The 13,233-nt window shown below is 67.1% G+C and overlaps 3 protein-coding genes across 3 annotated transcripts in view; 2 read left to right on the plus strand and 1 right to left on the minus strand.

The window, feature by feature from the left end:
• The first annotated feature begins 4,633 nt into the window (after positions 1–4,633).
• Positions 4,634–5,694, plus strand: EMIHUDRAFT_458297 (hypothetical protein). Its single transcript, XM_005774216.1, has one exon. The coding sequence runs from the start codon at positions 4,765–4,767 to the stop codon at positions 5,170–5,172; it is 408 nt and encodes a 135-aa protein (XP_005774273.1). The 5' UTR covers positions 4,634–4,764; the 3' UTR covers positions 5,173–5,694.
• A 670-nt stretch (positions 5,695–6,364) lies between these two features.
• On the plus strand, positions 6,365–8,945 carry EMIHUDRAFT_240876 (hypothetical protein; the record flags this gene model as incomplete). Its single annotated transcript, XM_005774217.1, has 9 exons — positions 6,365–6,514; positions 6,729–6,853; positions 7,090–7,119; positions 7,190–7,220; positions 7,624–7,735; positions 7,905–7,952; positions 8,193–8,295; positions 8,336–8,777; positions 8,910–8,945. The coding sequence occupies 9 exons, from the start codon at positions 6,365–6,367 to the stop codon at positions 8,943–8,945; spliced, it is 1,077 nt and encodes a 358-aa protein (XP_005774274.1).
• A 2,407-nt stretch (positions 8,946–11,352) lies between these two features.
• The window catches only part of EMIHUDRAFT_458298 (hypothetical protein), a gene marked incomplete at its 5' end in the record, with an annotated part of 2,878 nt that continues 997 nt past the window's right edge, over positions 11,353–13,233 (minus strand). The window contains 3 exons of the mRNA XM_005774218.1: positions 11,353–11,706; positions 11,837–11,908; positions 12,385–12,471. Coding sequence (XP_005774275.1) covers positions 11,629–11,706; positions 11,837–11,908; positions 12,385–12,471 — 237 coding nt within the window. The 3' untranslated portion in view covers positions 11,353–11,628. The remainder of the gene's footprint in view (positions 11,707–11,836; positions 11,909–12,384; positions 12,472–13,233) is intronic.

The raw sequence follows: 13,233 nt of genomic DNA on the forward strand, positions 1-13,233 counted from the left end.
GCCGATGGTGTCGCTGCCGAAGCGCAAGGGCATCAAGAAGACCATCATGGAGGAGCGCACGGAGCGGCCGCCCAAGCAGTAGACCCCTCCCCCCCTCCCCCCCGCTGTCCGTCCGACCGCTTGCGTCCTGCCCCGCGCGGGGAGGCTCTCCCAGCGCGTGTTGTTTTGAGCGACCCGTTTAACCGCTTGCGCGGCTTTGTGTGTGGCCCGCAGGTATAATCGTATACACTTAGTAGAGACCAGGCCTTCCGATCGGCGCAAAACGGCGCTGCGATTTCTTTTCTTCGCGATGTCTGCCCAGCCGCGCCGCTCGTCGCGCCGCTCGTGCCGCCTCGCCACCGCCGCCACCGCCGCGCCCTCGCCGAGCACGCCGCCGCCCACCCGCCTCCTCGACCTCCCCACGGAGCTCCTCGTGCGCACCTTCTCTCACTGCGACAGCCCCGTCGACATCGCTCGCGTCGCGGCCGTCTCGCTCCTCTTCCACGCCTCGCTTGCGGCGGAGGGCATCCGCTTGTGGGCGCAAGAGCGCGGCTTCGAGCTACCGGCGCAGCCGGAGGACAAGAGCTGCGCCGTGCGGTGGCTGTGCTATTCGGCGCTGCTGCGCGAGTCCAACCCGCCGGCGAGGGCGGCGGCAGGCCAACGGCACAGCCTCTTCATCGCCGGCGAGGGGCGGCTCTCGTCGTGCGGCTGCGCGCCGGGTCACGTCCCAGGCCTCCTTGGCCACGGCGAGGGCGTGACGCGGCTCAACACGCCAACCCGGCTCCCGTCGACGCTGGGCGGCGAGCGCGCCGTGAGCGTGTCGGCTGGAGCTGAGTACAACCTCGCCCTCGCCGCCGACGGCGCCGTCTGGAGCTGGGGCGGTGGATACCTTGGCAGGCTGGGCCACGGCGACACGCACGACCAGCTGCTGCCGAAGCAGGTCGAAGCGTTGGCGGGGCGGCGCGTCATCGCTGTGTCGGCTCAGTTCATGCACAGCCTCGCCATCACCGCCGACGGCTCCGTCTGGAGCTGGGGCAATGGAGGCGACGGCCGGCTGGGCCACGGTGACCAGCAGCACCAGTTGCTGCCCACGAAGGTCGAGGCTTTGGCGGGCCAGCGCGTCGTCGCTGCGTCGGCTGGAAACATGCACAGTCTCGCCATCACCGCCGACGGTGGTGTCTGGAGCTGGGGCTGGGGACACTATGGCCAGTTGGGCCACGGCGACGAGCAGGACCAGCTGCTGCCGAGGAAGGTCGAGGCCTTTGCGGCGCGGCGCGTCGTCGCTGTCTCGGCTGGGACCCACCACAGCCTGGCCCTCACCGCCGACGGCGCCGTCTGGAGCTTTGGCTGCGGTTGGAACGGCCGGTTGGGCCACGGCGACACGCAGCACCAGCTGCTGCCCAAGAAGATCGAGGCCTTTGCTGACCAGCGCGTCGTCGCTGCGTCGGCTGGACGCTTCCACAGCCTCGCCATCACGGCCGACGGAGCTGTCTGGAGCTGGGGCAATGGAGGCTACGGCAAGTTGGGCCACGGCGACGAGCAGGACCAGCTGCTGCCGATGAAGATCGAGGCCTTTGCCGGCCAGCGCGTCGTCGCTGTGTCGGCGGGAGGGGCGCACAGCCTCGCCCTCGCCACCGACGGCGCCGTGTTTACCTGGGGCCATGGCGAGGACGCCTGCCTAGGCCACGGGGAGGACCTGTCCAACCAGCTGCTGCCCAAGAAGGTCGAGGCGTGGGCGCTGGGGCAATGGGGTATCGAACTCCGGCCTGTTTGATTACCTGGCAAGGGCGAGGGCGGGTGAGCGGGCCGGGCCCATAAGAAGACTTTCATGCTGCCGCCTCGAACAACCCCCCCGGCGTCCGTGCTGCTTTATTTCTCGTGTTTTCGGTCGGTCAAAAGGAAAATAAAGAAAGAAAATCGCCTAAATTTCTTCATTCTCCGGCCTGTTTGATTACCTGGCAAGGGCGAGGGCGGAGGCGGGTGAGCGGGCCGGGCCCATAAGCACTTGGAGCACTTGGAGTGCAGTCGGTAACCTCACATCCAGGGCCGGTGAGCTGAGAAGCGCATCCAGCGGGCCGGATGATCGGCATCGGGCTACGGGCTAGAGAGCCCTGACCCCTAGCTAGGGGGGGGCGCGCATTCGCAGGGCAAGGGCCTTAAAGTAAACACGGGTCTCCGAGGGTTGGTTCTGCGCTTTGGGTGTCCCCTAGCGGCGGAACGCCCCCTCTACTCGGAGCTAGTAAACACCAGACACTAGACACGAGCATGATGTGCGAAATTTACCGCCGCACCCATGACAGGCGGCTAGCGTGGGGAAGCGCTCCGTCCCGAGCGACTCGAGAGGGATCCCCACCGTTTGCCAGTGGCGCGTCACTTGTATCGCCCGCTGTTTGGCCACCCGGGCCACCATCCTCAGGGCGCCTCCCTCCATCCCGAGCAGCGCACCCGCCATCTCCGTCTCCGCCATTCCCATCAGTCGCAGGAATCGGGGGAGGGCGGCCGGCACCGCTCCGTCGGGAACGGCCTCCTCCGGGACCGCTCCAGCAAGCTCGTGTAACGCTTGCAGCGTTGCTGCCGCATCTTTCGCCTCCTCCCCGTCCCCTACAACCTTGTCCGACAAGGGCAGGAATGACATGGAGTCGGGCTGCCAGCGCACCACCCTCCATGGTGCCATGAAGTCCACCACCCCGCAGCACGTCTGCGCAGTCCACGCTAGCGTCCGCCGGTCCCCGCCCCCATACCACGTGGGGGCCCATCTGGTCGGCGCACCTGACCCCCGCCCCCCCGTCCCACCCGCCACGAATGCCAGCCGCCGTAGCTCCTCGGTGCCCACCGTCCTGGCCACGTCGTCCCTCCTTGGCGCGAAGAGGAGCACTCGGACGTCTCGAGGGTTCATTAGTCGGGCGTGACGGCGAAGCACTCCCGGTTGGCGGCACCTCGGTGGGCGGAGGGGGTCCTCTTCACCCCCTGCCCAAGCGTGGGTGTTCGCGTAGGTTGACTCCGTAGCGTTGGTCCATCCCGCCGCGTGGCCAAAGGCGATCGTCCCGGCCGGGAAGAAGAGCACCACGTCCACTGAACAACATAGCTGAAAAAACCCGCATAGTCGGTTGAAATCCGCAAAGTCTCTTTTTCACCCGTTTCGCACCGGCCCCGCCGTGTGTGCAGGCTGTCCGCGACGTGTGACAGTGACTCCAACGTCGTCGGGTAGCCTGACGCACCGCCCGGTGTCACCACTCCATCCCGCTTCAACCCGGGCGCGCGTGCAGCTGACGAGAGCCAGTCCAAACCGCCGATAGTCGGCTGTACTGCCGCGCCTTGGCCTAGGCGCACAAACCCGGACGGCGCATTGCCAGCTCTCGCTTCGGAAGGTTGTCGGGTGAACATAAGAGGCCCGTTATGATGGACTGCGAGTGGGCATAATCTGCATTGCTCTCAAGCTAGGCGTGGGTCATGCTGTCGGATTGGCGCCTGAGCCGTGAGCGGGACGCGCACACGCGCTGCCCCGACATGGGCCCCCGCTCCGCGTCTCGCCTCGCGGGTCTCCGGCGCTCGCTTCGCAACGGCCAGGCGCGCTTTGAGCGGGCGAGAAAGGTGGTACTCCCGCCCTTCTCGTGCGCCGATTCTAGAGGAGCCCTACCCGGCCTGCACGCACGCGCACACTACTGGTTGATCTCGGGTGCCCCATGTGCGCACGCCGTTCGCCTTATGTGGCCTGTCTAGTGGATACGGCCCAGGCAGTAGTGTGTGCATTGAGCTCTCCACAGGCTAGCCCTTCACTTGGGCCCGACCCACGCTGTGTGGGCTCTCCTGCTTGCACACCGGTGTGTGCACACTTTTACGTGCGAAGTAAAAGTGTGCGGCTCCCTGTGCTGCTTCAAACGCGGCCCTCTCCGCCCGGCGTGACAGGGCCACTGGTGTGGCTCGATCTTAGGATGCTGCGCTGGCCTCTGGCACACCCAGCAGCGCTCGCGTCGCAGCTACCACCGAGTGGCACTCCGAACAGCATCGCACACCAGCATGGGATCCCGGCGGGATCCGGTAAAAGTGTGCACCCTCCCATAGGCTGTGTGTAGCAATGGCATACTGCGAGAGCACAGCTGCCCGTGCGCGTCGAGCTGCGCCGCGGCTGCAGCGGCATCGAAGCGCCAGAAGGGCCATTTGAGGACCACAGAGGCTCGCCACCAGCGCACAGTTGATGACGCCCACGGGGATGGCATCGCGCACACCCGCACTACGCTCCGGTGGCGCAGAGGGAGCTGGGCATGGCCTTTGCTGCTGCGCCTGCTGCGCCATCACCGCCACTGCCGAGGCTATGCTGCGCGTTGACACTCGCGCTGCCGATTGCTGCCAATCGCGCGGCGTGAGAACAGCATCGCGGCCGCGCGAGCCGGCTTGTGCATATTGCACGATTGCACCGTGGCAGCGGGCTGCGTGCCAGCACCGCCGCGAGGCGTTTGAGCACCGCGTGACGACGCGCGCAGGGCCCTCCCACCCTAGGGCAACCTTATCGGCCATCGGCGGCCCGGGATGAAGCATGATCGTGTCGCTGTCACGCCGACGACAAGCCTCGCACACACACCCTAATCGGGCAGCGATCAACTTTCGGATCTCGTCGGAGGACCCACGCTTTCACAGTCAGAGTCACGCAGCGCTCTTTTGATTTCGCCTTTTCCTTTTCAGCAACCCAAACACACTACGACGGGCCGCCCAACACACTACGACGGGAAACCGTTGCATCCAGCAGCAGCGAGCGAGTGGCACACGCACACAGACCCCACGCACACTATGCGCGCCAAGCGCACCACCACCGACACACAGAAACGGATACCCCGCCGCACGGCTGAGTCGACGGGCAGTAGGCAGTGCGCCTCGACACCAGGCTGCGAGTGGCGCCGGCTCACATTCGCCACGGCCACCGCGCGCCCGCTCCACACACAACTTGCTGTCCGCTGGACCCGGCGCGCTGGCACACCGCATGCGACACCGGCACACTGGCACACCGGCATCGTTCCTGCCGCACGCGCTGATCCGGCGAGCGCGCGAGCGCGGCACGGCGCGTCTGGACAACGGGCGCAAGCCGTAGCGCGCCGGCTCTGCCGGATGCACACCAATCACTTTGCAGCTGCAGCGCCGCGCCTCGAGAGGTGTTCAGTCCCGAACTGCGCGCCGAATACGGTGACGACGCGGGTCTGATGACCACCGGCCAGCACCCGTCCGGGCCGTGACTGCCTCCTCCCATCAGCAGCGCCGCGCGCCGCTCGTGCCGCGCGAGAAGGTGTTCAGTCAACGGCGGGCGCCTCGCCAGCACTGCCTGGCGCACCCGTCAAAATGTGCGCACACCTCGCCATCTCCGCCGCCTCCGAGGCCACCGGCGCCATGAGTGGTGTCTGCGCCGTCGCCGTGGGGGCCTTGGCCGGCTTGATTGGCCTCAAAGTCAGCTTTGCCGCCCCGCCGCGAGCGCCGAAAAAGCGTCAACCGCGCAACGGCGTGACGGAGAGAGAGCGACCGCGCTGCTTCTGCGAGCCGCTAGGAGCCGAGCCGATGTCTATCCGAAGCCGTCTGCCGCGCGCGTCGGTCGCGAAGGGCCCGCCGGGGATCAGTTTCCACTCCTCTGAGGCTGCCGATCACCTAAACTGCACCCCGTGTGTCGACGGGGCACTGGTGTGGAACCGGGCTCAAAAAAGCGCATTTGACCGTGCGGGTTTCTTTAGCTAGGTTGTTACTGCCACCTCGGTGTTACTCAGGTTTTGGTAGGCCCGGCAGGATTTCTGTTCCCCTTCCCGCGGCGCCTCCTGCATAACCATGACCACCCGTCCGCCCGCCTCCGCTGTGGTCACCGCCTTCTTGTACACCCTCGCGAGGGCTCCTCGCCCATGTTCGTTGACCGTAACCAAGACGTTATGCGGCCACGGCTGTAGCTCCCATCCGGACGAGGTGACGTCATCCACCTCCACCCCCCACTCCCCTCCCGACCACGCCCCCCATATGCAGCGAGGAGGGCAGAGTTGCGCCGAAAGGCGGGAGAAGCCGCGAGAGCAAGGGACCGGCAGGCGGCGGCGGCGTCGCAGAACGAGACAGAGGAGAGCGACGCGACAGAGGAAGAAGCGACAAGGGAGAGCACGACGAGAAGGGGGAGACCGCGAGGTGGCACGAAGGTTGCAGCGAGAATCGGAGAGAGACTGCGAAGAGAGATAGGAAGAGGCGGACGCCCAAGGGTGGGCGACGGCTAGTGCACCACACCCCTCTCCTTAAAATCCCTGTGTGGTGGCGGCGTGCCGTCCTCCCATCCCTCCCTTGGGTTGTCCGTTTTCTTTCTTTCTAGTACAGGTGTTCGCGCGCTGCTGGTGGTTGCGCTGAGCCGTGCCGGCCGCAAAGTCAAGAGTGTATGGCGCTGTTGGGGCTCGACACGGCACAGAAGCGCGGCATCTTTGCCGGGTACGTGCTGCTGTGGGTCTCCTCCCACCTCCTCGTCTACTCAAGCCGGCGAGCCGGAGCGCCGCCGTACAACCCTGCCTCAGTGGTGCTGCTGACCGAAGTGCGGCCGTCGTTTACCCCGTCGCTTCTTTCGCCTGCACCTGCGCTCGTCTCAACACGCACTGCTATTCCGACGCTCACGCCAACGCCACCAACTTCAGCGCTACTGCTGTGGGCTCTGTTGCCGCCGCCGCTTCCACCACCCTGCCACCGCGACCTCGTCGTCACCACCGCCCTGCTCCCAGTTCTCCGCTCCCGCCGGCCCGCACGCACAGGCGGTCAAGCTCGCCCTCGCGCTCTCGCTCTACTTTGCCTACGACGCCGGTGCCCCCACCACCACCGGCGGCGGCTGCGCCAAGCTCGCCGAGCACGTCTCCCTAGCGCCAGAGCTGCCACTCAAGTCCGCGGCACTTCTGAGATGGCTCCACCACCCCTCGCCGCCGTTCCGCACACCACTCCGTTCCGCCGCCTGCCGAAGCTCCGCCTCCACTTGCTCGCACCGCCGGCGGTTTTGTCCACGACAGTCCCGCCGACACACCCGCTGTCACGCCCACTCCAACGCACCTGCCCTCTCCAACGCACCCGCCCTCTCCAACGCACCTGCCCACTCCAACGCACCTGCCGACACGTCCGCAGGTACATCATGCCCGCGCTGCTGTACTGCGGGTGCAGCAGGCCTCGTGCACGCCAGACCCCAAGTCCAACACGAGCACGCACCCCGACCCACTCTTCCTAGGTACAACAACCTCGTGTACGCCAATCTGGCGGTCTTCGACCCGGGCAGACGACGACGACCACGGCTGTTGATTTTACGGACGACACGTCCATGACACGTCCCTGACATGCTCCAAAGGCACGTACAACGTCCTGCTGCAGCTCCGCCTCGTCCTCACCGGCCTCCTCTACCAGGCAGCCCTTCCTAGACACTCCCTAGACACTTCCTAGACACTGCTTCACCGGCTTCTTGTTCCAGGAGGCCCTCGAGTGGGTCCTGTTTCTATGACCGGTCCCTGCTGCTCAGCCCACGCCGAGGTCCACCTGTATGCTCCCATCTCTCCTCCCCTATCCCTGCTGGCATTCCGCGCCTGGCCGCCGCCCCCCGCCGCCTCCCGCCGCCCCCCTCCGCCCTCCGACCCCGCTTCTCCTCCTCTCCCCCCCTCCTCGGGTCAGGCCCTCTTTGCCCGCCGGCTCAACCGCAACCAGTGGCTCGCCCTCGTCGCAATCACCCTCGGCTGTGTCGTCAAAGAGGCGCCTTCGCTCTCTCCTCTTCGCGGCCGCTGCGGTGGCACACGGTGTGAACAGCGTCTCCTCACTGCTGTGAGCAGGCAGACAAGCTCTCCGCGGGGGGGGGCAAGGGCCCGCTGCGCGCATCGCTCGGCGCCCGGATGCAGCCGCCGGCTGGCCCTGCCGCGAAACGCCGTTGACCACGCCCCCCCGAGCCGCGAGTGCAGGCGCGTGGATGCTGCTGCTCGTGCAGATGCTCTGCTCCGTGCTGGCGGGTGCGTGGCATTGCGTCGCGAGACTCTGTCTCCCGAGAGTCTGCTCGATTCTCTGATCCATCTCTTCGTCCTTCAGCTAGAGCTCCCGAGAGCCCCGTGGCCCTCGAGCTCCGAGAGGCCTCCGACAGGCCCCGCGGAGACCCCCCCTGTCCGCCCCGCTTGCCGAGAGAGTCGGTAGAGCGCAGATGACAATCTGCGCCGCTTGCCGAGAGAGTCTGCGGGCGGAGCGTGCGGTGGTAGGCCTCTACAACGAGCTTCTGCTCAAGGACCGCGCCGGCGTGCCCACCCACCTGCAGAACGCATACATGCGCGCCGCCGCCGCCGCGCTCTGCAACTGGCGCGTGTGCGCGCCGCGTCTCTTGACAGCGTCTGGCCGCGAGCAGGTACGCCGCGTCGGTGCTCTGCAACCTGCTTGTGCTCCTCTTCGAGGGGAGGCTCGGCGAGGCGGTGGCGCGCGACAACCTCTCCGCCCTCTGCACGCCGACCCTGCTCGCCGTCGTCGCGATCATGTCGTCGGTCGGCGGCGTGATGGCCACTCCTCCTGCGACACCCGGAGCATTCGCCGAGCCCCTTTGGAGCGCCCTCCCGCAGGTTGGCGTCGTGACGGGCTTCTTCCTGCGCCACCTCGACTCGGTGCTCAAGGCCGTCGCCTCCGCCCTCGAGGTCGTGTTCTCCATGCTGCTCTCGTCGCTCCTCTTCGCGGTGCCGCTCACGCCGCAGGCAGCCGGCGCCGCGCTCCTCGTCGGCGGCGGCGTCGCGCTGTACGCCCGCCCGCCCAGCCAGCCCGCGGAAGCCACCACGGCACAAGGCTACGCCTACTCGCCCGTGGCGCGCGACGACGAGTTAGTTGCGCTGTCCGAGGAGGGGCCGCCCAACGTACCGCCGCCGCCGCCGGCCAGGCGCCCGACGCAGCCCGGCGGCACTAAATCGCGGAGTGATTTGCTCCGGCTGATCCAGGACGCCGCCGACAGCGCGAGCAGTAGAAGAGAGTAGCGTGTGCGCCGGGGAGTGGTTCTCGCGGGTAACGATTTTTTGTATCTGAGATCTATCCCAGATGGATAAAAGCTGTGTGACTGACGGGGAACAGGTGCTAGGTGGCAGGTCGTCTAAGAATTCTTTTTTTGCGTGTCAGAATGGAGATGAGAGACGCCCTGTGACCTTGCCCTTTGCGAGCGAGGCGGAGCGTGCGGACTACCCGCACGCGCAGCTACGGTCGCGAAAACGCCCTGGAGGCTGGAGGTTGCGACCCAGGCGGCGCGCAATCCCCCCGGGTCCAACATTAAGCGCAGGTCGCCTACTGGGTGCCTCCCCCCCCCCCCCTCCCCCCCCCCCCCCCTGTCTCCCTGATCGTCCTTCCAAGATCCTGCTCGTGCAGGTGGGGACCTGCTTCGCGTTTTTGCGTTTTATTTATTTCCCACACAAGGATGGGTCGCGAGAGAGAGATTTTTAGCAATACCAAATGCAGCCGCTCGTGGTGTTGTCGAACTGCCCGTCGGCTCAGGCCCAGGCAATGCCGATGGCGACCGCGACGGCGGCGCCGATGCCGGTGGCGACGGCGACGATGCCGGTGGCGACGGCGACGATGCCGGTGGCGATGGCGACGCCGATGACGAGCATGCCGACGGCGACCCCTTTGGCTGCCGCACCGATGGCTGCCGCACCGCAGCCTATGACCATGGCACCACAACCTACAGCCGATGATGGTGACGACCGCACCATCATCGGCCACACCAGCATCGGCATCCCCATCATCGCCGCCGCCCGCGCGCCCCAGCGCACAGTGCCGATCGGCTCCATCCCTCCTGGTGGGACTCAACCGCTGTGGTCGGCGCAGGAGCTCGCCGGCACGTGGATCAACTGCTGTCTACCTTATGGGTGTTTCATTTCTCATTATACGGCGGTTAGCGAGGACAAGATGAAGCAAATCGAATGCTGCGCGGTCTTTTTTGTATTCCCTTTTCCTCTGTGCAAGGAAGTATTGATGAGGGTCCGCCAGGGCGACACCAACAGGTTTCGAGGGAAGTTTGATTATGATGAGAATGGGGGTGTCGGCCACGAGAGGTTGGTCGCGATGTTGCAGCGTGGCGCTTCGGTCGACCTCAAGAACAGCAGAGGCCACACCGCGCTGATGCTCACCGCCGGCCAAGGCCACGAGCGGGTGGTCGAGCTGCTGATTCGGCACGGCGCGGAGGTCAACCTGCAGGACAACCGCGGCGGCACCGCGCTGATGCACGCCGCCATCAAAGGCCACGAGCGGGTGGTCGACTTGCTGATACGGCGTGGCGCGGACATCAACCTGCAGAACAGCGACGGCTTCACCGCGCTGATGGGCGCCGCCGGCCGCAGCCACCCCGCCGTCGTGCTCCGCCTGCTGCAGGCGGGCGCCGATGCGAGGCTGTGTATGGCGGATGGAGACACGGCACATGTTTTGCCAAGGCGAAGGGCAGCGCCGAGTGCGTGCGCGCCCTCGAGAAGCATTTGACAGCCGAGGTGGCGGCCGAGAAGGAGGCAGGGAGGGAGGAAGAGCGAGCGGTAGGAGCGGGCGGCGGCGGAGGCGGAAGCGGCGCGGCACGCCAAGGAGCTGCTGGCGGAGGTCGAGGCGGAGAAGCGCAGCAAGGGCAATGGCAAGAAGAAGAAGAAGAAGGGCGGCGGGAGCGGCGGCGCTGGGCCGTCGCAGGAGTCCGAGGCGCCGGCAGAGGCAGCCGCAGCCACGCCCGCCCCATTGGACAGGGAGGGGCTGCTCAAGCTTCTCGAGACGCTCACCGAGGAGCGGATTCGGTTCGGCATCACGCCGGAGACGTCGGTCGAGGGGCTGGCCGAGGCGTTGGGAGAGGCGGCGGAGGTGAGCGAGGAGGAGGCAGCGGAGGCGGGCGGGGAGGCGGGTGAGGAGGAGACAGCAGAGGCGGGCGAGGAGGAGGACGAGGAGGCGGCAGCGGAGGCGGCAGCGGAGGCGGCAGCGGAGGAAGAGGCAGCCGCGGCCGCAGAGGAGGAGGCGGCCATTGCGGCGGCGGCGGCGGCGGCGGCGGCGGCGGCGGAGGCAGCGTCGGCGGCAGCGTCGGCGGCAGAGGCGGCACTCGCCGCTGCCAAGGCGAGGCGCCGGCGAGGGCCAAGGCCTAGCAGTATAGCTTGAGCACTTGGGCGCACGGGATAGGGCCTCGATAGGGCCGATTCGGCATGGTACGGGCCGCTGAGGCGACGGCACTGCTCTAAGCTCGATCTGCTCGAATCTGCCGACAGCGCTGTCCGATTGTACAGTGTCAGGGGACAGGGCCGTCGGACACACCGCCCCGGCCCCCGCCCCGCTCCCACTGATCACTGACACTGTTTTGGGATTGGGTGGCTTGTTACGACGTGACCCAGAGGTTGTGTGTAGTGTGTTCTTGAAAAAGTCACGTACAGATTTTGATTTTGTCTCGCCCGATGTGCAAAAAGCCCCGCGCCACGCGCCAGTGAGAGAGTGCGAGACCCCGCTGTGCGCTGATCCCGCGCGCAATGCTACCAGTGAGGCTTCCAGCGAGAGCCTGCACCCCCTGAGGCATCTCCCTAGAGGAAGGGACGACTGCCACCGCCCCCCCCCTTCCCGGCCCCGAGACGGCTCAGGTGGCGTTGGCGGGCTCGACGGCCGAGAGCCGGGTGAAGTGAAGCGGGCTGAGGAGCGGCCCCGGTGCGAGGCCCATCAGATGGCCTTGGCGAGCTCGGCGGCACGGCCAATGTACGAGGCGGGCGTGAGGGCGGCCAGCCGCTCCTTTGCCTCCTGCGCGGGGGTGCAAAGGATCACGTCGTCGCGCGCCCGCGTGGCGGTTCTGCCGTGGCCCCTCTTGCGCCGCCACGTCTCGGCAAAATCTCGGCAAAATCTCGGCCAAATCTCGGCCAAATCTCGGCGCCTGCGGGATGTCGAGCGTCGCCACGAAGGCGCGCATCCCCTCCGCGTCGATCTTGCGGCCGCGCGTCAGCTCCTACGCAGCACCAGGTGATCCCGCTGACGAGGCCGGCCAATCTCTCGCTGCCGCGGGTGTGCGGTGCGGTGCGGTGCGGGCTTGGGCGGGCAGGGGTGCGGGTGCGGGGTGCGGGTGCGGGGGCCGGGGGCCGGGGGCCGGGGGGCGGGGAGCAGGGGAGCCCCCTCAGAAGTATCTGTTTCGAGGTCGACACGGGCTCTTCCGAGTCGGATTTCGTGTTGAGGTCTTCTTCATGGTGGGGCGGGCGGCGCGCGCGGGCGGGGCGGAGTGTGCGGCAGAGTGCGGGGGCGGAGTGTGCGGCAGAGTGCGGGGGCGGAGTGGGCGGCAGAGTGCGGGGGCGGAGTGTGCGGCAGGGGAGTGTGAGTGTGCGGCAGAGGAGTGTGCGCGAGCGCCTTGAGCTTCTCGTACGGCGACTCGACGCCGTAGAGCCGCATCACCTATTCACAGCTAGAGGTGTGAAGAGACGCTGTTCACACCGACTCGACGCCGTAGAGCCGCATCACCGTTTGCACCGGCTCGGCTAGCACCTCCCAGTTGTTGTCCAGGTCGGCGGCGAGGGCGGCCTCGTTCACCTCGACCTGTCCGAGATATGGGCGAGATGCGAGCAGTGTGCGGGCGAGATGTGGGCGAGATATGGGCGATGTGCGGTCGAGATGCGGGGGGGGGGGGTATGGGCGAGATACGGGCGAGGTAGGGGCGTGTGTGCGCCTTTCCCAGTCCCTTAAGCAGCGCCGCGTATGCGATGGAGCAGTGGCCTGCGTGGTGGGCAACCCGGCATCAGGGCGGGAGGACGGCACGCTGTCAGAGCACCGCGTGAATGCGAGGGAGGCGAGGACAGCGAATACAGCGGAATACGGCCGAATGCGGGCGAAGACGCGTCCTCTCGAGCGCTGGCTGGCGTACAAGAACACGTATTCCGCTGCTAGGGAGCCTTCACCGAGCCCGACGCCGACGTCGCAAGATATGGGGAGATGCGGGGGGGAGATACGGGGGGGAGATGTCCCGCTTCTAGGAGCCGCTGCCGAGCCCGACGCCGAGGTTGCGCAGGACGGTCGAGTCGGTCAGGTCGCGCTGGGCGCGCGAGATGGGCAACTTTGCGCCTAGGCTCACTCACGGCACGGCCTGGTCGGCGGAGGGAGGGGCGTGCCCGCGGCAGGCGAGCTGGGGGCCTAGTGGTGCAGGGGGTACAAGGGGGTACAAGGGTACGGGGGGAGGGTGTACGGCGAGCTGGGGGCCTAGTGGTGCAGGGGGGTACGAGGGGGTACCTGGGGGTACAAGGGTACGGGGGGAGGGTGTACGGCGAGCTGGGGCCTAGTGGTGCAGGG

The sequence above is a fragment of the Emiliania huxleyi genome (genome assembly GCF_000372725.1).
Source record: "Emiliania huxleyi CCMP1516 unplaced genomic scaffold EMIHUscaffold_318, whole genome shotgun sequence".
Lineage (NCBI taxonomy): Eukaryota > Haptophyta > Isochrysidales > Noelaerhabdaceae > Emiliania > Emiliania huxleyi.